The sequence below is a fragment of the Salvia splendens genome, chromosome 8 (genome assembly GCF_004379255.2).
Source record: "Salvia splendens isolate huo1 chromosome 8, SspV2, whole genome shotgun sequence".
Classification (NCBI taxonomy): Eukaryota; Viridiplantae; Streptophyta; class Magnoliopsida; order Lamiales; family Lamiaceae; genus Salvia; species Salvia splendens.
In genome coordinates this window covers 3,146,616-3,170,482 of record NC_056039.1, presented here as the reverse complement: position 1 = coordinate 3,170,482, position 23,867 = coordinate 3,146,616, and the positions used below count along the sequence as shown (strand labels likewise).

Below are 23,867 nucleotides of genomic sequence, written 5' to 3'. Positions count from 1 at the left end.
CTGCATTTAATGCTATATGTATTTTTTTTATATTCTCTAGTGATGATTCCGCGAATTTCTGATGTTAGTAAATGCAGGAAAATACAGATCACGACACAGAGAATTTACGTGGTTCGATTTACTGAGGTAAATCTACGTCCACGGGAAGAAAAGAGGGCAGAGTTGTATTGCTTGATCTGTTTTCTACAGCTTACAAATACAAACTTGCTATTTGCTATATGGTCTTTTATCTCTAGAGAGCTTCTAACCTTTTTCTATCTGATCTAAGTTCTATTTATACAATGAACTAAGATCGTGGCTTGCATCACCACTAAGTCGTGGATGTCGTGTAGGTTATGGCCTACGATCGTGGCCTGAGTTGACACCACGTGGTAGTGGGTATGTTGGAAGTCGTGGAAATCCTGCATGGGTCCACTAACTCCTTGTTCGGTCGAAAACTGAGACCGAACTGCTTTGGTTGCCGATCTGAGAGTAGAGCTTGATGCCGACCTAAGAGCAGAGCTTGATTGGTTGGCTTTTGCCGAGGCTGAGGCCGAACTCTTACTGAGACCGAACTGCTTTGGTTGCCGATCTGAGAGCTTGGTGCCGACTTGAGAGCAGAGCTTGATTGGTTGGCTTTTACCGAGCTGTAGGCTGAGGCCGAACTCTTTGGTAATGCCGAACTCATACTCTTCCTTGGGCTTTGGGCTGATGGGCCGTCACTGCTGTTGGGCTTGTTTAGTCCGTACCCCATCATCTCGTATTGTTGAAAACAATGTTTTGGAGTCATATTTTTGTCTCTGCCTAATTTTGCCGCATCCCTTGGAAAATTTTGTTACTAATAATAATTATTCTACAATACAAGACAAAACGCTACAAATAGAAGTGATAAGGGTTCAAATCACATCATTTTTATCCACATACAAATCAACACAATGAAGATTAATAACAATTAGAATAGTAGTACTAATAAATAGAGGATGTATCAAATGACGCACATATTTATGACAATTTTTAGGTAAAACACTTACTACTTGTTAGGACATGAGTTTAAATGTCGCAATAAATATAACACTTTGAAGTGTCACAATCCGCATGCTTATTAAGACACTAAAAAATGTCACATTAGATGTACCTATTGTGACATTGTTAAATGGACGCAACAAGTTTGTCTTTTTTATAGGTAGCTACGGATGTCAATCGAACTGGTCTATCGGATTTTATGTTGGCGCTACTTGAATGGAAGCTAATCAAGTTGCAATTTTATCGAGTTGAAATTTTCAACACTAATCCTAATTAACGTTCTGATTTTTGTCTAGCCCAATGAATTAATAGAAGCTAAGAATTATTAATTGAAATGATCTTAGACTTTTTTTTAATATTATAAATTCAATTTTTATAATATATACTTAATACATAAAAACACATCCACATTATTGACATTATATATATTTAACAAAAATTACAAATAAAAAATGAAAAGGATATAAGAAAAAAAACACCATACTCATGCGATAAGAAAATGTAAAACAAGTAAAAACATAACGTTTTTGCAGCCCAACGGGCCACCCTGCTGGATGGACTCGCTTAACCCAATCTGGAACCAAGTTATAATTTTCAGTCATAGTTCTATAAACTTATCATGTTAATCGGGCCAGCCAATCGGATTCAGATTGAGCTAACATTCTTATAAGTAGCCACACATATACATTCGTCTCATTTATAATAATTCAACATTTATTTTATGATTTCCTTTCATAATGGCCTGCATAAAAACTGTATGAAAAAGTGTCTTGATTAAATAAGGTCCCTTTAAGTTATAGCCACGTTACGTACACTATGTGTGTTCAAAATTTTTTGGCCACTATGTCTATATATAGGTGGGACCGTGGGATGAAAAATTGATGTGGACTCAATTGGTTTTACTATTGTTCATGATTAGTAGTTATATATTTATCTCTTGTTCAATTGTTTTTATTTTAAAATTTTGACCCGTTGTTAGTAATATGTTTTGGCCATCTCCATAATGCCATTATTATTATTTACATGATTATCGATTTCATCACACTCAAGCTTGTTAATTGGAATTATAATTGAAAAATTCTTAGTTCATCAAATATAGGAATCTGATACAATATATACCGAATTTATTAACAGAGTGAAAACACTTCCAAAATTCGGCATCAGAATCATACAATCAAATTTTTAATGCTTGAAATTTCCGAATAATCCAAGCAATCTTGCAGCTGTATTGGACCAGAACTATATAAAAGGCACTTTTTGAAATTTCAACTTGAATAGATTTGACTCGTTTGCCCAAATTATTAACCAAGTCTTTTTTATTCTTCCAGAACCTACCCCAGAAATAAGTCACAATACCCTACTTAATTTCCTTTTATTTTCAATGTTGAAAATTTTTGTTTGTGATTCCATTGGGTCCAGATGTATACATCATATGTGATGGGAAGTCCACATAACTTTATTTATCTACGACTTCATATAAATGTGGTCAATTTTTCAATAAATCATGACAATTTATGAAACACACACAAATCAAAATACATAAGCTATTATTATAGTGTAGTTGACAAAAGTAAAAAGTGCTCGCGAAAGGGCAAAGTTCCAACCTTTTTCCAACTTTTTGAAAATTAAAGCATCAAGCCAAATTTAAATGTGTTTAAGCCCATAACCGTATTTGTTGAAAAATTTTTTGTGATTAGAATATATAGAATGGACTACAAATTTATGATAAATTGTATTTCACATCAAGTTGACTAAATTAAAGTGAATGGGTTGGGCAGGAAAAAAAAAAGGCAGAAATCCAAAAGAAAATAAGCATCTTAGGATAGTTTCATCACGTGGACTATAGAGTAGTCAACATGAAAGCTAGTACAAGAAGTTTTGCAATTATCATAAATGATTATTTTATATATTGGGGAGACGTTCATTTCAGATCTTTTCTTAAAGTCAGAATATAGAACTATCAATTCGTTAAAATATTAATATCAATTGGGGTCAGAAAATATATATGTTTGTAACTCAATATCAGTTCATTGATCCATAAATATCAGTAATTAATTCAATATAAGAACTATATATCATAAATTAATACTCCATATTTTGTGATGTCTACTAATATTAATATTAATATTTTAAACTCCTATAGAAAGGAGGAAATTACAAATAAACTCCGATAGAAAGAAGGAAATTACAATTAATGTCAAGAGAGCTAGAACTCGGCACCTCGTACAATAATGTCTAAACTCCTTGCCGCTAGGACAAAGGCTCTAGACAACGACTCCATGTACTTATCTAGTGATGAATGTCTAAATTCATGTATTTAGAATCAAAGTGGGTTCGAGTAAATCTTGACTAACATTGGTGTGATAAAGGGAAGTTGAAACGATGTAAATTGGGAAGCTGTATTTGATTCCAAATTTATATTCCTAAATTGATAACTATATTTGTCGTAAATTGATAATTATATTCCAACAAAATAATAGTACAAAATCTAAAATGTTAATGGGCTTCTTCATTTGTATGCATGATAAAGAGTTTCATTTGTGGGTTGGTAAGTTTTAATTGTTACAACGAATTTTGGGCCCAAATGTGTTGAAAAGCCCACTGTATAACTTAAAGTAGTACTTAGTACTATGCATAGCTATATTTCGACCCAATATTTTAACCGAATAAATTAATTATTTTCTTAATATCTAATTACATTATCTAATAAAATAATTTAACTAAATCAAGCAAATACTTTAATAATTCAAAAACATAGTGTTATATAATCTCCTGAATTTCTAACTAATTTAATCTCAATAATTATTGAATTTTTATAGTTTCTCGTTATTTTAAATATTCAATTTTCACCATTGAGGCGTGCTAATTTGACGAACCTATATTGTATAACATCTTTGTAGTATTTTATTGTACCATTAACGAAACTTTAGGGTTCGTTGCATAACTTATTTGTCATAAAAACAAACACAACTGCAATTACTTTAGATGTCAATAAGTGTTCATATATACTATTATCATTCTTTATTTGTATATTAATTGTACATTAAAAACACTGACCAAGAAAAAGAGACACATCTACACTAATTTTGGGGTATTCTCAAACGGTGGATACTTGTTCAATAATCTTACAAAGCGGAAATTCCCATTAAGAATAATGTTTTGGAGACATAATGTCTAAAACATAATGAGGTTAAAATGGTAATTATATATTATGTGGTATTTTTAATTAAAATTTTATTTTATGTGTTTACTTTACTACCCCTATATTAATTTGTTTATTTATTACACCTATAACCTATTTAAGGATATAAATGTAGATTATGCATATATTATGCATGCATTTAATAAACACGTGAATCATATATACGATTTTATAATATGTCTGGATAATATTTTTTTATCTATTCCCCTTTTATTGCATTTATTTAAAGAAAATTTTAAAATATAGAGTAGTACAATTTTACTACCAAATAAAAAATATTGGATTTCTTTACAAATTAGTTTTATAAATTTTAGTTTAAAATTACTAACTAAAAAAAGATATTATTAATGGAGCTTATGATTCTTCATTTTCTTAATTCTTAATATAATTAGTTGATGTACGATATATTAAATAATCTAAAATGAGAAAAGTTGATTCATCCAATTATTTTCGTATTAAAAAATACAATAATTTTTTATTTTTGAACGTTATAAAGTTAACTTTCTAAGCATAATTTTATAGAGTCGAAAACAAATATTACATGTGATAAAAGTTAAGAAAATTAATACAAAAATACAAAAGATAACGCAAATAAATGATTCATCATAATAACTACTACTATTATTTAATCATACAATTCAAATTTGAATAAGAAATTTAACAAAAAAAATAATAAAACCGGCTATGAAAGTATAACATAAAAAAGAAAATAACTCATAATTAAATTATCAACTGATTATATAAAAATTTATTTGAAAAAATAATAATAAATGAAGCTATCAAATTATTTTATTATTAAATAATAATTTAGTATGTATTTTGTTAATTATAACTAATTTATAATCTAAATTCATGATTTTTAAATAAATAAAATAGTATAAAATTAATATGAAAAAAATGACGTGTAAACATATAAAAAGTTTCGAGCATGATTGTAGTTTATCTCTAATCAAATCAATAAATATGCATTTAGATAAAGATATTTAATTTGATTTAATATTCCTTAATTAGATTTGTATCTATTTAACATGATATTGGGTAAAGTAGTCATAATAAAAAATATATCTATGTCAAAATGCCATAAGGGTATTATGGCATGGAGACATTATGTCTCTAAATCACTACCCTCCCATTAATTGCTGTTAAACAAAATACTCCGTATCTAATTTTGCCATCAATGTGCGTTCTCAACTTTCAAAAATCTTAATCACTCAATATTTTTTTACCTAATTGAGGTAAAACACGCAAATGTAACCACCTTTTCCATTTATTAAAAGTTTCCCTTAAATGGAGAAATGTATGAGTCTATGACTTTAAAGTTTAAAACCATTACTATTTTCAAATAAAAATTGAGAAAATAAAATAAAAATTGAAAATTCATATTGGATTAATGCAGCTATAGCCTATATATATACTCTGTTTCTGTCTGTCTTCCCTTTAAAATTTTCCCTTAAACGGACAAAAATATGACTTTAAAGTTTAACCATTACTATTTTAAAATAAAATTGAGAAAATTCGAATAAGTTTTAAAAATTCATATTGCATTAATGCAGCTATATATACTCTGTTTCTGTCTGTCTTCCCTTAAAATTTTCCATTAAATGGACAAAAATAGTATGACTTTAAAGTTTTAACCAAATAAACTTGAGAAAAATACAATACAGTAGTAAGTTTTCAAAATTCATATTGCATTAATGCCGCTATATATATATAGTCTGTTTGACTTTGACTGTTTCTGTCTGTCTTCGCTTCATATCCCAATAGTGTGTCTACATACAGCGCGCTGACATGTTTTCTTCATTGATTCCATCATTGACTTAGTTGACCATTTCTTGACTCTACAATTGTGAACACACGCCACCTTCATAACTCAAACTTTCCCTCATTTTTTCAACGCTTTCCCGTTCGTTGAATCCGGACGGAAATTAATCCGCCTCTCCTCTCAGGTTTTGGATTGGTCGTTTGTATATATATATATATGGAATATATTTATTTAGTTTTTCTGAAATTTGTGAGTGCAGGATGAGTCGCATTGGAGATGAATCGGCAGAAATCGCGAGAGGGGGCTCTTCCCGTTACGTGCATAAGGTGGGGAGGCCGCCGAAGCAGCGGTTGGTCGACGAGATAAGGCACACCTTCAAAGAGACATTCTTCCATGATGACCCTTTTCGGCCATTCAAGGACCAGCGCAAGTCCAAGAAGCTCTTGCTCGGCTTCCAAGCCGCTTTCCCCATTCTCGAGTGGGCACGCCGCTACAACTTTCTTATGTTGAAAGGAGATGTCATCGCCGGCCTCACTATTGCCAGCCTCTGCATCCCTCAGGATATTGGATACGCCAAGCTGGCCACTCTTGATCCTCAGTATGGCTTGTGTAAGTCGATTTCATTTTATTTTTTAAAATGTTAATATAATATGCAAGTGTTGATTGGTTTTGTTTTCATATACGCAGACAGCAGCTTTGTTCCCCCATTGATCTACGCCATGATGGGGAGCTCGAGGGACATTGCCATTGGGCCGGTGGCGGTGGTGTCTCTCCTGCTCGGGAGTCTGCTTCGAGCGGAGATTGATCCCAAGTTGCATAAGGCTGACTACGAGCGCCTTGCCTTCACCGCCACCTTCTTCGCTGGTGTCACTCAGTTTGTTCTTGGCTTCTTCAGGTAAAAAATATGATAAAAATGGTGACATTTGGGTGAGATAGACCCTTATGGTGACGCTGATAGAGTTTGTTTGAATGTAGGTTGGGATTCTTGATCGATTTTCTGTCGCATGCCGCGATAGTGGGGTTCATGGGGGGAGCGGCCGTCACTATCGGCCTACAACAGCTCAAGGGTTTTCTCGGGATAAAGACAACCCGCTTCACCCAGGAAACCGATATTGTTTCTGTCATGCGTTCCGTTTGGACTAACGCTAGTCATGGGGTAATCATCATATATTCATATCGCAAACTACAAACTCAAATCTGGACGGAACATTGGATTTTCAAATTTGGCATTTTCTATTGACTTCAACTCTAAATCCAATGTTCCAGATTTTAGTTTGTAGGAAAGATGTACTACCAGCTAGTTTTAAATTGATTCACACACTAATTACTTATGAATATAATTAATGTGTGTTTGGTTGATTCCAGTGGAACTGGCAGACCATTGTGATAGGAGTTTCATTCTTGGCCTTTCTACTCACTGCCAAGTTTATTGTAAGAACCAACATGTATCTATATATATATACTACTCCTATTTAAGTACGTAGTTTCATTTTATTCAAGTCTAATGATCAATTGTTGGTATGGTCCAGGGGAAGAAAAAGAAGAATCTTTTTTGGGTTCCGGCGATAGCTCCTTTGATCTCCGTCGTCCTCTCCACCTTCTTCGTGTTCATCACTCACGCGGAAGACAAAGGAGTCGAAATCGTACGACACATCGAGAAGGGCATCAACCCTCCCTCCCTCAATAGAATATTCTTCTCCGGAGCCTACCTTGCCAAAGGCTTCAAGATTGGCGCCATCACCGGCCTTGTCGCACTAACCGTAAGCACACATAAATCTCAATCTCACCACCATCACCACAAGCTAATCGAATTTGGTTGATGCAAACAGGAAGCTGTGGCGATCGGGAGGACATTCGCAGCCATGAAGGACTACCACTTGGACGGGAACAAAGAAATGGTGGCGTTAGGGACGATGAACATCGTTGGATCGATGACATCTTGCTATGTGGCGACAGGGTCGTTCTCGCGGTCAGCTGTGAACTACATGGCCGGATGCAAGACCGCCATGTCGAACATAGTGATGTCATGTGTGGTGCTGCTGACTCTGTTCTTGATCACTCCTCTGTTCAAGTACACACCAAATGCTATCTTGGCCTCCATCATTATATCGGCCGTGGTCGGCCTCTTGGACTACGAGGCCATGATCCTAATATGGAAGATCGACAAGTTCGACTTCGTTGCCTGCATGGGAGCTTTCTTTGGAGTTGTTTTCATAGGTGTCGAGATGGGCCTTCTCATCGCGGTCGCCATTTCCTTGGCTAAAATCCTTCTCCAAGTCACCCGCCCGCGTATTGCTCTTCTCGGGAGAGTGCCAAGAACTTCTGTTTACCGGAACATCCAGCAGTATCCGGAGGCTACTAAGATTTCTGGTCTTCTTATTGTCCGTGTCGACTCTGCCATCTACTTCTCCAACTCCAATTACGTTCGGGAGAGGTAAGTACTAGCTCGGTTGTAGCGCTACTCTGTATGGAGTACATTTTTTTAGATAAGCAAATGAATATAAATTTAAATGTCGCGCTATGGTGAACTTTACCGCTAGACCAACTCACACACAAACAATACCATACCATGTATACTTTGTTAGTAGAGATGGTGACAGAAGATGTGATTATTTTATAGGATATTGAGGATTCTGGAGGATGAGGAAGAAATGGAAAAGCAGAAGATCCATCACCTGATCATTGATATGTCACGTAAGCATCATATAAATATCATACAATAACTCTAAATTACTGTATCTTAGTTAAGAGATTCTTGTTGTTGTTTTCACTTTTCAGCTGTGTCAGATATAGACACGAGTGGGATTCATTCCATGGAAGATCTTCACAAGGCTCTGAAAAAGAGAGATATTGAGGTGAGTTAGTCATATTTTAATAAAGATTAGTAACCAATTTAATACTACTATATGTTTGGTTGTTGCAGCTTGTGTTGGCAAATCCGGGGCAGGCCGTGCTGGACAAGCTGCACGCCTCCGACTTTGCTGAGGTGGTCGGAGACGAGAGGATCTTCCTCACCACGGGGGATGCTGTCTCAACTCTGGTTCGCAATATGGAGCCTTGAGAGAAAGATATCATGTCAGAATGTAAAAGAGGCGGATGCAATTTGTTGAAGATTTTTATTATTGTTCCATTTTTTTAATTGTAGTTGAGTTGTTTGTTTTGGCACTAATGCATAGATTGTTTTGTTAGTCATATGAGTCAGTCTTAGTCAACTATTGCGAATTTGTTAGCCAAAATTGAGATGAAAGATTTGGGACTCACTTATACTTAATTCACGTTAGGTCATCCACAACGCTGTCACTTATCCGTCCCTTAAATTATTATTCATGGGTTCCACTATACTTTTTTACTCCATCTCTTAACTAAGGGACGGAACCTGCAACCCTCCATCACTTATCCGTCCCTTAAATTACTATTCATTCAATTTCATTTTTTTATTTTTTTTCCAACATATTCAATTAATAAAAAAACACTTCATTAAAAATAAAATAACATTACAACACAAAATTCGAAAAAAATTTAAAAAAAAACATAATTAAAAATCCTAAAAAAATTAAAAATACATAATTTAATTTCCTCCGCCAATGTTTGCCCAAATGTGCTCCATTAGATCATCTTGGAGTTGGGCGTGGGCGGTAGAGTCATGTGTCCTTGTCCGAATAGACAACCGTTCTTGTATAGACGGATGCACTCCACTTCGAGACGGACTACTTGCGGTTGAGCTTCCGGGGGCTTCAGAATCGAACCAATTTCCCGCCTCGGGTCCTTCGTCTTGGACAATCATGTTGTGCAAGATTATGCACGTATACATGATGTCAACCATGCTCTCCATGAATCACGTACGAGCCGGTACTTTGATAATGTTGAAGAGAGCTTGGAGAACCCCGAACGCCCGCTCCACATCCTTCCGAGCAGCCTCCTGCTTCTGCGCAAAAAAACGCATGCTTTGCGTTCACAGGCCTAGTGCACGTCTTCACGAAGGTTGGCCACTTCGGGTAGATGCCGTCGGCAAGATAGTACCCCATTTTATAGCGCCGGTTGTTAGCGGTGAAGTTGATAGCCAACGCTTTACCATCCAAAACTTCGGAGAATAGGTCGGATTGGTGGAGCACGTTTATATCGTTGTTCGAGCCGGGGACCCCGAAGTACGCATGCCAGATCCATAGCCGGTAGTCGGCGACGGCCTTGAGTATAACGGTGGGGTGGGTGCCTTTTGGCCGCTCGTGTACGACCCCCTCCACGCCACCGGGCAATTCTTCCATTGCCAGTGCATGCAATCGACGCTGCCAAGCATCCCGGCAAATCCGTGCACTTCTTCGTGAAGGCGGAACAGGAACAGACAATCTGCCGTGCTTGGCTTCGGGAGAAATTCGTCGGTGAAGGCTGCCCGGACGCCTTTGCTGAATTGGAGCAAGCACATTCTCCCAGTGCTGTCTCCAATGTGGAGGTATTCGTCGAACACATCCGCTGTTTGTCCAGTCGCAAGCTAACAGATTGCTTCAGTACATTTCTGCAGCGTCGTGTGGCTGGGACGGCCGACGGCGTCGAACCTTTCTTGGAAGAACTCTTCCCGGGCCGCCAATATATTTGCGATGTGGAGAAATAGCGGTCGCCACATGCGGAAACGGCGACGGAAGTAGGTATCTCCCCACACCGGGTTATCGCAGAAGTAGTCGCGGACTAACCTTGCGGCGGCTTCCTCCCGGTTACGATGGATGTAAGTCCGGGAGCGTCTTTGGGGCAACGCGGCTTCCTCCGCCTAGCGGCGTCGATCTTCTTCAAGTGATTCTTCCATTATTCGACTCATTTGCTCATACGGATCCATGAGATCGATTAAATTTGGGGGAAGAATAAAAGAGAGATGATTTGAGATGAAAATTGGAGATGAAATGGAGATGATTTGGGAAGAATAGATGTGTAGTTGTGTGTGAAATGATGATGAATTAGGAGTATTTATAGATTAAAAATAATAATAAAAAAAGGAAAACGGCTATAAAACGGTAATATTACCGTTTGCCAATTTTTAATTTTTTTATTTTAATTCAAATTTAAAAAATTGATTTATTGCGTCAGCGTGACGAATCCCACTCGCGGGCGGCGAGTGGGCGTCACGCATGGCCTGGGAGCTCGCCACGTCGCGGGAGCGCGTGGCGAGACGTCTCGCAACGGGTCTCGGAGGGACGAGCGATCCGGCGGGATGGTGACAATACGAGATGCTGCAACGCGTCCGCCCACCGTTCCGTTACGGAGGAACGAAATACGGGCCACCACGTAACGCGTTGCGGGTGGCCTTAGAAGCCATCACATCATCCTAATTGATTTTCAATTACCAATATTCATACTCACATAGTGCTTACAGCATCAATTCATCATTATTTCTTATCAAAGTCACAACACACAGATCCTAAGTTAACTGGAATAGCAAACTAATAACTTCAGTGAAAATGTGTTGAAACTGGCAGTTCAATTGCATCTTAAAAAATGAAGCCCATATAACTAAATTGACTTAGGATTACTTAAATTACGAGTTATGCTTAGCTTTTTTTTAATGAATAAACATAAATTTAAAGATCACATCACGATAGAATTAAATATAAAAATTTTCACCTCAGACATTAACAACTCTACCACTAGGCTAACATACATACACTTGAACATCTCATCTTGTTTGAAAATGATATTATAATTAACTTATTATTATTTTGTATGAATGTTACCAAAATATTCATATAAAAACCAAATATTGGTTAAATTGAACAACAAATCCGTTGTCGTCCAGCGGTTAGGATATCTGGCTTTCACCCAGGAGACCCGGGTTCGATTCCCGGCAACGGAACCTTTTTTTTTACCTTTTGTTTTAATTCTGGAGCGTGGGCGGCGACTTTACCCGGAACAAATGATTATCTCAAGAATTAGTTATATCGATTTAGTAAGTCTTTGCTATCAAAATAATTTAGACAAATACTCTAGAAGGCAACATATTTGTAGTCATTTACACTACATTTCAGTTTGTAATCTAATTATGATGAGTTTATCTAATAGTTATTTTACATCTAAACTTGATTAAACACTACACCTATAATTCAAATAAAGGAGAGAAAAAGAGTAGAAAGTTTACTTTAATTTCAATGGTTCATTTTGACAATATTATTTTCATTCAATTTAGATTCACTTCCCAGAACTTATATGAATCTGAGTTTTGTATTTTACTCATATTAGTTATTCATGATTTCATATAGCATACGTGATAAAGGTCTCAACTAAGTTGAGTCAAAACTTTTGGATATGAGGATCACAAATTGTGTTAAAAAAATAAAAGTGAATAAAGTAGGAAATATAAAGAGAATAATAAAGTAGATGAGAGTAATTGAATGTTTTTTTATTAAAAAAAATGACTCAACTTAATTCAGACATCTTAAAAAGAAATATTTGGGACGGAGGGAGTAATAATTTAAGTTCCACCTGATTTATTTCATACCTGTTCTAGTCATATTTTTAAAAATATTTTTTGAGAAATTGGACACGTTACTATAAAAGATTCTTCCTCTCTTATTGGGGCAAAATGAATAGTTTTCTCTATTTAAAAAGAAGAATAACATTTTCTCATTTATAATATTAAAAGAGCAATAAATAAATAGATAATCATTTATATTTATATTTTAAAAAAAGAGCAGTCTCAAAAAGCAGTGGAAATTGAGGATCCTTCGCTAAATTCCCAATTCCTCTGATAATCGCACAGCCACGTTCAGATTCTTCAATTGCATAATCCTTACACCGGTAATTGTTCCTGTTATCTAGATCGCTTTTGTTTACTATTATATTTCATTTAGTTTCTTGCTGTTTGTGGTTGCAATTTGATTCAATTATTGTTTTCTTGCTTGCGTGATCCTGTTTTCAGTTCGTGAGCAGTCTTGAATCGAAAAATACTGTCTGGATTCTGCTTGATTTCTCAGAGTTTAGGGCCAGAAGAATTGTACAATCTACCTGAGAAAGCAAATGCTTGATTTTTGGAACAGTGCTACATTAATTAAAATAATAGTACTATAAAGATATCATTGTTAGTAGGGTTATGATTTATCTCTTTCCTGAAGACGAACAATTCAGGTGCAATCTGAATGTTTATTTCTTTGGCAATTTAAAATAGTTTGACTGCTAAACATGAAATAGTGAGTGTGTTGGTGCGTGTGATGATTTGTTTGGATTTTGATCTTTTTTTGAGTTTTACTTTCGAGTGTTTTTCTCATCAAAGTTGGATGTTGAATTTTGAAGTCTATGATATCTGGTTGACTGAATCTATTTTACAGTGGGAAAAATTGAAACAAGCAACATGGATTTATTTTTTCTTATCTTTCTACTGGTTCTAGTATCTCACTGGCATTAGCCAGATGCGAATTATGATCATGGTTTATATTGTGAGTGTTCTTTATATTGGTATCTGACTTTATCTGATATGATGAAAATGTTGGAAATCTAGCCAGAATTTTGAGTCCCACTTCATCAAAACACATTTAGGGTTGATCAAGTGTTACTGTTTTGTTTCTGCTGTTATTCTTCACGTTTTACTCCATCTATCTTCTAACTATTGTTTTCTGGTGGTTGTGTTGAGTTATCAAGAAAATGGATTATCGGCAGAAAAGATAGCAGTGTAAGTAGATTGAAGCAACCCTTTGTTTTTAAGCCAGAGGTGAAGGAGTTCTATGGGAGCTAGATTGAGTTCAAATGGTCATAAACTGGCCCACAGCGAGAGTATTGAAGGATCGCAGAGTGAGGCATGTAAGAGACAAAGGACTTCCTCTTTCTTATGGGACGACAATCCCCGACTAATTCCCAGCCTTCCGGATGAGATATCAATTCAGATTCTTGCTAGACTCCCTAGAATTTCTCATTTCAATGCAAAGCTTGTTTCAAGAAGCTGGAAAGCAACTGTAACAAGTGGGGAAATTTATAAATTGAGAAAAGAACTCGGCACAACGGAGGAGTGGCTCTATGTTTTGACCAAGACTGATGGAAATAAGCTTATCTGGCATGCCCTAGATCCGGTGTCCCAGATATGGCAAAGGCTGCCCCTGATGCCAAATGTCATTGCTGATGAAGGAATGAGATGGGGTCTTTCTGGCTTCCGGCTGTGGAACATGGTTGGTTCGAGTGTTATTGCAGATTCTATTAGAGGCTTGCTTGGCAGGAAACGCTCATTGGACCAGATTCCGTTTTGTGGATGTGCCATAGGAGCTGTTGATGACTGTCTCTACGTCTTGGGTGGATTCTCCCGAGCTTTGGTCATGAACAATGTCTGGCGTTACAATCCAATTGTAAATGCTTGGAGCGAAGTGACTCCCATGACCATTGGTAGAGCTTACTGCAAGACGGGTGTTTTGAACAACAAGCTTTACGTTGTTGGAGGTGTGACTCGTGGTCGTGTTGCACTATCTCCCCTTCAATCTGCTGAGGTATTTGATCCTTGTTCAGGGACATGGTCCGAGATACCTAGCATGCCGTTTTCAAAGGCCCAGGTGCTACCAACAGCCTTCCTCGCTGATCTGCTCAAGCCCATCGCGACTGGAATGACACCATACAGAGGGAAAATATATGTTCCTCAAAGCTTATACTGCTGGCCGTTCTTTGTTGATGTCGGAGGTGAGGTATACGACCCAGAGACAAATTCATGGACTGAGATGCCCATGGGCATGGGAGAGGGCTGGCCTGCGAGGCAGGCAGGAACCAAATTGAGTGTCATTGTTGACGAGGAATTATACGCGTTGGATCCATCGAGCTCCCGAGATAGCGCTAGGATCAAAGTGTATGATCAACAAGATGATGCCTGGAAAGTAATTGAAGGCGATATACCGATTCATGACCTCACTGATTCTGAATCTCCGTATCTGCTTGCTGGTTTTCTGGGAAAGCTGCATGTGATCACCAAAGATACAAGCAATAACATCTTAGTTATGCAAGCCGATAGGAGGAATATATTTCCTTCTGCACCTGCGCCTCCATTGTCATCAGCTTCTTTAGGCGAGTCCTTACGAGCATTTTCTGAGACGGTGTCGGCCTCATCGGAGAATCTCTGGCGAGTGATCGCTTCGAGGAGTGCCGGAACTACAGAGCTGGTTAGCTGCCAGATCCTTGATGTCTAGCTAGCTCTACTAGTGTTTAATGGTGAATCGGTTTTCATAATCTGCTATAAAGAGTTAGTTAAGTATACTATTTTGTACTACTTGAATATCAATCTCCTTAGCATAGTGAAAGCATATATCCTTTTGAGTGGTGTCCAACGTTATTATTATATCTTTTGTATTGATTGATGTTGATAAGTTCAATCTTGAACTTAGATGTAATATTCCAAGAACATCAAGATTCTATTTTTATTGAGACAACTGTTATACATTGCATCCGTATTTCCAGTCCCTTATTCCAATATTGTGTTACATAGTGAATGCAAAAGATAAGAAATACAAAAGCAGTGCTTTATTGATGTTCTATTTTGGGTGTGTGCGCTAGAGAAGAAGGCTCCTCAGCCTGTCTGCAGCTTCGAGAATGTTCTCTCTGTGACCAAAAGCAGTGACCCTGATATACTCCTTCCCTGCTGGACCAAATCCACTCCCAGGAACTGTTATAATGTGCGTTTTCTCAAGAATTTCGTTGAACACGTCCCATGAATTTGAGCCAGGGAAGTGCACCCAAAGATACGGCGCATTTACGCCTCCGTACGCCTTGAGTCCGAGTGATTCGAACGTCTCCAGCAGTATCTCTGCATTTGACTTGTAGTAGTCCACCAGCGACATAACAGCCTGAAAGGAGATATGAGGGTTTAGGAGTTGTTCCGACAGAATGACTCTTGGTGGTCGGAAACTCACCTTGAATCCTTCACTGGATAAGCTAGCTAGGCCACCAGCCTGAGCTATCCTCGAAGCTCCGTTGAAGCATGTGCAGATGATACGATTGAAGTCGTTGATGACAGGGAAACCGTTGGAATATAGCAGCTCCTTAGGCACGACGGTCCAGCCAAGACGAACACCTGTGAATCCGGCTATCTTGGAGAATGATGAAACTTCTATGGCCACCTAGTCACATAAGCATTCAGATTTTAATCAGACTTAAGTTATGTAGGGAATGGGTGTTTTGAGCAAAACTGATTTACCTTTTTGGCTCCAGGAATTTCGTAGATTGAACGAGGACTGCCGTCTGTGATATAAACAGCATAAGCTGAATCGTATACAATGATCGATCCATTTTCTTGAGCTAATTTAACGAGCTGTTCTAGCTGCTCCCACGATGCTGCATGGCCTGTAGGGTTGTTTGGGGAGCAGAAGAAGATGATGTCTGTTCGCGCAGTTTTTGAGAGGCCGGGGAAGAAATTGTTGTGGGGATCACATCTCATGTACTCAATATTCTGATACCTTCCTGATCCTTGCTCAACTTCGCCCGTCTGCCCAATTATGACGCTTGAATCTATATACGCCTGCATCCACTCATGTTATAAGAAAACACATTTGTTGCAAAATAAGGTTGGATTCAAATCATAAATTCATCCGTGTTGACTTAATGATAAAGAATTTGGAAAAACAAACTCAACCAATAATCAACAAATGATGAATCAGGGTATTACCGGAAAAATTGGATCTTGAACGGCAATAGACATGTTTGATCCAAAGAGCATCTGTGAGCAAACACAAGAAATGGGGGTGACATTTTAGCCAAGACTTGAGACCAATAAGTGTCGCTTTCACAAGAACAGAATAGCATATGCATTCGGCTGGTACCTGCAGGCGAGAAATATCACATTGTGCACCATCGGATACAAATACTTCAGCACCTTGTATACCCATGTCTTTGTAAAATGTCTCTGCTATGGCTTTTCTTAGATCCTGCAATTTACTAGACTTTGAGTTCTCTGGGAGAAAATGAACTTCATATGACTTGTCTGAAGTATGAAGATAACAGCTCTTAATGATAAGCAGTTTATAAGCATAAAAAGATGCATAGATCTGGTTGAGGTATCATAAATATTACCAAAGGAAAATTTCATCAGAAGATGCAAGTACTAATTAGCAAGAGTGAAAAAAAAATTACCTTGCTCCCTTGCTCAGCTCCATAACCTCTGTAACCTGTACGTGTTGAAAGGCTGTATGCATACTAAAAACATAAAAAAGTTTAGGAATAAATAGACTAACTACAGATGATATAAATGAAACTTCATTATAATTTGTTGACAAAGGAAAATTTTGGTGAACAGATCCAAAAGTAACTGCTTAGATTGACTGACTTGATTAGTGTTAAGGAGAACAAGCATGATGAACATTGAACATGTAAAAAATCAGACAACACCCAACTTGAAGAAACTTCAAACTGAGGGAAAATTGAGTTCTCAGTTTCAGAATATTTGTATTATTGGAAATGAAATGCAACATAATTTCTTAACTCAGCATTTCAAATTATAACTCAGCATTTCAAATTAGAAAGGTTCATAAGATTCCACGAGTGCAGCAAAAACACGGCGATCTTTGAGGGTTAAGAATTTATTTAACTTACATTAGCCATGCTCGAAGCTACAACATCTGGTAATGGCTCGGTAGTGTCACCAATCCCAAGGCTGATGATTTTTGCATTAGGATACTTCTTAGCATGTTGAGCTTCCCTCTCAGATATCTGGCAGTTGCGGAAAGATTTAAGGTTGATAATGGCAGAAAGTTGATAGTGCAATACAACATGATCAGCTAGAAAAAATTAAAGAACTATAGGATGACTTTTTACTGTTAATTCTACTGAAATAGCATGCTTTTGGTCACGTCTAAAGATGGATAAACTAATTATCACCATTAGAAAGACGGAAAGGAGTAAAGCTGGTGTGCACCAAAAGATTCAAACTACAAACCTCAGGGAATAGATAGTTATACTGAAGCTTCTCCAATTTCGGATTACGAGAAACTTTTGTACGATAATCTTTAGCTGCATAGATAATGTTAAATTCTCAGCAACTACACTCTTGAATATTTTGTGTTTAACTAACAAAGATGCAATCACATACCATTTTTATTATCTTGTGTTGTGATGCTGCAATAAAAACAGATGGGATAATTCATTATTATGGAAGCAATCATAAGACTCAATCATTAATGGTAAGTAAGCTCAATCAAATACATTACCTAGCTCTAGGAGATAAAATGGTTTTGTAAGGCATGAAACTAAAAGCAAAACTCGAATACATGTTTTAGATTTTATCCGCACTCTGGGATGTAATGTCAAAGTAAGCACATTGAGCTAGAGGAGCACGGGATATTTATACTCATACAAATAACAATAAAGAGCTTGCTTGAGTCACTGTCAACTTGCATCCAGCATGATGTCAAAGCAGGTTTGCCCATAAACAACTGTTATTTATTGCTTCTTTGGTATGTACATGTGTGAAAACTAATGTTGACACCATATGTCAAAATCCACGGTAGATGCACACTTGTGTGAATCCAAGGGCTCACCCAACCCTCATAGTCGATGGTCTCTTTTCTTCATAGTAGTTGTTGGATTGTTGTATCCATGTAATTTACAAAAGGTAGACTAAGACAGATGTAACCTTTTAAAAAGCCTTTAGTATTCTTGCCAAAGTTCATTGTTTCGTAGACTAGATACAGGCATGGAAAGTGAAGATACAGTTAATGTTGCATGCCTTTGATGCTTCAACAATTCTCCATTTTCCCTTATTCTTTGTCTCCACAAGGAAAAACTTCCTGACCAGATACTCAATAGGGAAGATCTTTTATTATTTTCAAGAACATTTAGATTACTGCAAAGCTCAACTTAACATGGATATGAGACCGCTTCTTGCCTTCGCAAATAGATATATGAAACATTGAGGGTTCACAATGTCAAAGAGATATTAAATCAGCAATTCTCATTCAAATAAAACACTGGTTACAAAGTTCAATATTATATAATAGGTTAATCAGTGTAATACTGTAATGAGATAAACAAGATGTCCAAGCCTACACCGTTAGCCCTGACCCATCTCTAGCCCTCATATCCTAAATAGAGCCCCTGTCTGAAAGTCTCTCTCCAGAGGGATCCTTTTAGGCAGGAAAGCCAAATATTGCCACTAATCTAAATCCATTTGCCACAAAAGCAAAGGAAAAACTTGTATTCATTTAGAAAGATCAAGAAAATTTTCCACGTCTTTCATTCACACAGCAAGGGAATACAACCAGACCTACTCTTATTACTCTCCATGCATTGAAGAGAAAAGTAGACAGCAATTTCAATAATTATTGAGATTCCTTTTCGGCGGCTTAGAGTTTCATCACTAGCAGGTTGGGCACAGTTAATGATCGGTCTGAATCAGCATATAGTCGAGAATGACTTTTTCATCCAATTACAGAAACCAACCATACCTAGTTTTTCATTAATAAACTATTATGTGCTACAACTGCAAAAACTGTATACTAGCATTCATTACTAATTATTTTTATGCTCAGGAATTTCACATCAAACTTCATATAAGTTTCATCCGTGTTCACCACCAGCTCTACGCTTACTAAGACCGTATGACCAACAGCTTAGACAAGGTCACAATGCAATACAAAACCTAACATTTTCCACTCTTGACAAGGAGACCTCTTCAAAATTTATAATCTAAGAACTAATACATCTACTTTCTTGAATATTGACTAAGACGGGTCGAATCGAGAGTGTCCTATACAAGAAGCCCTAAAAAGTGACAACTAATCAAATGTAGATGAATCATTTTGGCAAAATCCACAAAGAAAAGTAGTAGCAAGGCTGCTAGCAAGAGTCATTTTACACATCTGCAATCCCATGACATGACAACTACAGCAACTTATGCCTTCTAAGGTGGAATTGACATTTTGGAAAATAGGAAGTTTATTCTTTGTAGACCAAAACGTAGTGGCAGTGTGCAAAGCATAGACTTTTCTTTTTCCAGTTCTAGTTATTCAACTAATTCCCCACACGAAATAAACAAAGGTTTAACGTTGATGTTCATGAACAAATGGGCTCACATTGCTACTTAATTACACATGCCCATATAAAATTCTCAGAATTGGACTTTCAGTCTTGACCAAACAATTAAATTCATACAAAAAGACTGAGTTTGCCGTTCAATCTGCGGAAAAAATCATCAAAAGGACAAAATGCTTGCATTTACAACAGTTGAAAATGTATTCAAAGGCAATGGTTAGTAATGACGAGGATTTAACCTCTTACCTTTGAAATTGACTGCGGGAGAATGCCCTAATTCAGTTGTGTAAATTTTGGTGAAACGCTTGCGATTAAAAAATGAAGAAATTTTGAAAATTTAGGCAAATCTGCAGATTTTCCCTGATTTGGAAGTAAACAGAGAGAGTGACAGACTTCAGTTGATAATTTTATTAGTAATTTTTACGTACATAATTAACTTTCATGTGCCATTTCCTCTAAGTGCAAAGAGCCCATGCTTTGAATATTTATATGTTAAAGAAGCTGGCTGAATGTGCAGAAATTGAAATTATTTAGTAATAGTATAAAGCTTGTTTAGTATCTCCATTATGGATAAACTGAACATGTTGCAAAAAGCAATGTTTTAAAGATTTTCAATGGTGAAAGAGTACTACTCCATATTTTAGATAGCCATTGATCAATATATCTTTGTTGGGAAATGAAATGAAATGATGATATTAGTATATATATTTAATTTGTTGGAGATATAGCTATAAAAAACAACACTAACCGGGCGTAATACAACCCGAGAGAAGAGAAAAGAAAAAAACTGAAATGAAAATTACAATGGGAATTCGAAACTGTAAGGAAGAACTTAGCTGAGTCGAGGAAGGCCTCTTTCCGCAAGACGAGATACGCCCCGGTAGTGTTCTCGGTTTTGGCGTGTCGTCCCCAAAGATGAAATGACTACGTCTCGTTCGTTGCAACACCGCAGTTGGAACGAGCTCCGGCGAACTGGAAGAGGAAGAGGGCAGAGCTTCGAAAACTATGCAGAGAGAGGAAGTATGCTTGTGATTTTCAGTGTGTGAAATGCAGTGGAATGACTAGCCTATTTATAGACCAAGCCACCATGCAGGGTCAACCAAGCCATGAAGGCTCATCATGGCAGATTCGTAACCGTCGGCGGTTACAAGCATGTGGCAGGAGTGTGCCTTTCCCGTGTGGAGCGTGTGGATTTCTCACGTGGCAGCTCTGACTGTGCCACACTTGACGAGGTGTCAAGCCACTTGGATTGCTGACTCAGCGGTGGTCTAAAAAAATTACTATGGGTCCAGACCCAGACCCAAAGACCAATTGCCAAGATCCAGATCCGTGGCCGCGAGCAAGGGCTCGGGCTGGCGGCGGCGGCGGCTCGCGCGTTAGCGCGCGTGTGGGCTCTTTCACCCAACTTGGTCCACTATAATTATTAAGAGCATCCGCAACGCGTGCCGTTGCGGTGCCTTATTTCGTTCCGGAGGAACGGAACCGCGGCGGCACGCGTTGCAGCCGCCCGTGTCGTCGCCATTCCGTGCAGGTGCCGTGCCGGGTGCCGTTCCCGCGAGACGCGGCACGACACGTTCCGCCACGCGCCGAGGCGACGTGGCGGCCTCCCATTCGACGCGTGACGCCCACTCGCTGCCCCGCGAGTGGGCGTCGTCACGGTGACGCAATAATTCGATTTTTTTTTAAAAAAAAATCGAATTTAATAAAAAAAATATTTTTATTTATAAAAATTGTTTTTTATATTTAAAAACAATTTTTACAAATAAATGAATACTAGAAATTCGTATTAGCCCATATATATTTGATGGGCTTGCGAATTTATGAAACCCATTCTTGGTTGTCTCTCTTTTATAGAGACATCCTTGAATGTTTTTTGTTCCACTTTCGATGTGGGACAAACTCATCTTGGTTGTCTCTATTTTATAGAGACATCCTTGAATATTTTATGTTCCACTTTCGATGTGGGACAAAACTCATTCTTGATTATCTCTATTTTATAGAGACATCTTTGAATGTTTTATGTTCCACTTTCAATGTGGGAAAAACTCATTCTTGGTTGTCTCTCTTTTATAGAGACATCCTTGAATGTTTCATGTTCCACTTTCGATGTGGGACAAACTCATTCTTGGTTATCTCTATTTTATAGAGACATCCTTGAATGTTTTTTGTTTCACTTTCGATGTGGGACAAACTCATCTTGGTTGTCTCTATTTTATAGAGACATCCTTGAATATTTTATGTTCCACTTTCGATGTGGGACAAAACTCATTCTTGATTATCTCTATTTTATAGAGACATCTTTGAATGTTTTATGTTCCACTTTCAATGTGGGAAAAACTCATTCTTGGTTGTCTCTCTTTTATAGAGACATCCTTGAATGTTTCATGTTCCACTTTCGATGTGGGACAAACTCATTCTTGGTTATCTCTATTTTATAGAGACATCCTTGAATGTTTTTTGTTTCACTTTCGATGTGGGACAAACTCATCTTGGTTGTCTCTATTTTATAGAGACATCCTTGAATATTATATGTTCCACTTTCGATGTGGGACAAACTCATTCTTGATTATCTCTATTTTATAGAGACATTCTTGAATGTTTTATGTTCCACTTTCGATGTGGGAAAAACTCATTCTTGGTTGTCTCTCTTTTATAGAGACATCCTTGAATGTTTCATGTTCCACTTTCGATGTGGGACAAACTCATTCTTGGTTATCTCTATTTTATAGAGACATCCTTGAATGTTTTTTGTTTCACTTTCGATGTGGGACAAACTCATCTTGGTTGTCTCTATTTTATAGAGACATCCTTGAATATTTTATGTTCCACTTTCGATGTGGGACAAACTCATTCTTGATTATCTCTATTTTATAGAGACATCCTTGAATGTTTTATGTTCCACTTTCGATGTGGGAAAAACTCTTTCTTGGTTGTCTCTCTTTTATAGAGACATCCTTGAATGTTTCATGTTCCACTTTCGATGTGGGACAAACTCATTCTTGGTTATCTCTATTTTATAGAGACAACCTTGAATGTTTTATGTTCCACTTTCGATGTGGGACAAACTCATTCTTGGTTGTCTCTATTTTATAGAGACATCCTTGAATGTTTTATGTTCCACTTTCGATGTGGGACAAACTTATTCTTGGTTGTCTCTATAAAATTGTATTTTAAATTATGTCAATTTTTATTTTTTTAGGATTTTAATTATGTCTTTTTCTATTTTTTTGAATTTTAAGTTGTAATGTTATTTTAATTTTATTAAAGTGTGTTTGTTTTAATTGAATTGAGTTGGAAATAAAAATAAAAAATGAAATTGAATGAATAGTAATTTAAGGAACGGTTAAGGAACGGTTAAGGAACGGAGGGTTGCAGGTTCTGTTCCTTAGTTAAGGAATGGAGTAAAAAAGTACAGTGGGGCCCGCAAATAGTAGTTTAAGGAACGGTTTAGGAACGGTATAGGAACAGCGTTGTGGATGACCTAAGTAACATAAAGTCACTTAATTTAAACACATTAAAAGATGTGTCACTTCTCCTATGTGGGATCATTAACACTAGTTAATTATTCCTTAAGCTCAAACTTCAAGCTTTAATTAAAAGCTAATTATGCCCAACTTTAATCCACTATTTCTCACTCACCGGAAATCGGATTTGAGAAAGTGAATATATTACATTTATCTACGTAAAATGTAGATCGACGCTATATCATTTAATTTCACAAAATTAAATGTCTCGTCATTTTTATTATTTGGTCAAAATCCAGTGACCGGGCATATTATACACCATGATTTCTACATAATTATTTTTAAAATAATTGATCCTAAGTGGACTATAACTATGTAGTAGCATGTGTGATATTAGAGCATTAATCTGCATGCAAATAATCTTTGGGGAATATTATCCCTAGTTTTATTGGGTCTTTTTCCAACTATATGT

General features: G+C 37.0%; 3 protein-coding genes and 1 non-coding gene across 5 annotated transcripts; 3 read left to right on the top strand and 1 right to left on the bottom strand.

The window, feature by feature from the left end:
• The first annotated feature begins 6,253 nt into the window (after nt 1-6,253).
• On the top strand, nt 6,254-9,230 carry LOC121743198 (sulfate transporter 1.3-like). Its single transcript, XM_042136431.1, has 9 exons — nt 6,254-6,575; nt 6,654-6,861; nt 6,942-7,122; nt 7,332-7,397; nt 7,496-7,726; nt 7,796-8,400; nt 8,587-8,660; nt 8,745-8,821; nt 8,890-9,230. Exons 1-9 carry the CDS (start codon nt 6,470-6,472, stop codon nt 9,025-9,027), a joined length of 1,686 nt encoding a protein of 561 aa, XP_041992365.1. The 5' UTR covers nt 6,254-6,469; the 3' UTR covers nt 9,028-9,230.
• Nucleotides 9,231-11,730: 2,500 nt separating this feature from the next.
• TRNAE-UUC lies at nt 11,731-11,802 on the top strand. The gene has a single exon. It is a non-coding gene; the product is annotated as a tRNA-Glu (tRNA).
• A 786-nt stretch (nt 11,803-12,588) lies between these two features.
• Nucleotides 12,589-15,355, top strand: LOC121744197 (F-box/kelch-repeat protein At1g22040-like). Of its 2 annotated transcripts, none has more exons than XM_042137670.1 (2): nt 12,589-12,743; nt 13,581-15,355. In XM_042137670.1, exon 2 carries the CDS (start codon nt 13,664-13,666, stop codon nt 15,098-15,100), a length of 1,437 nt encoding a protein of 478 aa, XP_041993604.1. In that variant the 5' UTR covers nt 12,589-12,743; nt 13,581-13,663; the 3' UTR covers nt 15,101-15,355. The 2 variants fall into 2 exon arrangements, with proteins under 2 accessions (XP_041993604.1, XP_041993605.1); XM_042137671.1 differs by having other exon boundaries at nt 12,618-12,743; nt 13,573-15,355.
• On the bottom strand, nt 15,304-20,368 carry LOC121744198 (aminotransferase ALD1, chloroplastic-like). Its single transcript, XM_042137672.1, has 10 exons — nt 18,110-20,368; nt 17,992-18,017; nt 17,839-17,912; nt 17,496-17,612; nt 17,037-17,099; nt 16,727-16,831; nt 16,573-16,623; nt 16,105-16,425; nt 15,821-16,027; nt 15,304-15,754 (listed from the first exon to the last, which is right to left on the bottom strand). Exons 1-10 carry the CDS (start codon nt 18,169-18,171, stop codon nt 15,461-15,463), a joined length of 1,320 nt encoding a protein of 439 aa, XP_041993606.1. The 5' UTR covers nt 18,172-20,368; the 3' UTR covers nt 15,304-15,460.
• Nucleotides 20,369-23,867: the final 3,499 nt, after the last annotated feature.

Excerpts from the sequence above, each read along its gene's own strand:
- LOC121743198 (XM_042136431.1), top strand. The coding sequence starts at position 6,470 with ATGTTGAAAGGAGATGTCATCGCCGGCCTCACTATTGCCAGCCTCTGC. Across the intron at positions 7,123-7,331 it reads GGACTAACGCTAGTCATGGG|TGGAACTGGCAGACCATTGT; the intron begins GTAATCATCATA and ends GGTTGATTCCAG. Across the intron at positions 8,401-8,586 it reads TCCAATTACGTTCGGGAGAG|GATATTGAGGATTCTGGAGG; the intron begins GTAAGTACTAGC and ends ATTATTTTATAG.
- LOC121744197 (XM_042137670.1), top strand. The coding sequence starts at position 13,664 with ATGGGAGCTAGATTGAGTTCAAATGGTCATAAACTGGCCCACAGCGAG.
- LOC121744198 (XM_042137672.1), bottom strand. The coding sequence starts at position 18,171 with ATGTATTCGAGTTTTGCTTTTAGTTTCATGCCTTACAAAACCATTTTA. Across the intron at positions 18,018-18,109 it reads ATTTTATCTCCTAGAGCTAG|CATCACAACACAAGATAATA; the intron begins GTAATGTATTTG and ends TTTTTATTGCAG. Across the intron at positions 16,028-16,104 it reads AAATTCCTGGAGCCAAAAAG|GTGGCCATAGAAGTTTCATC; the intron begins GTAAATCAGTTT and ends TTATGTGACTAG.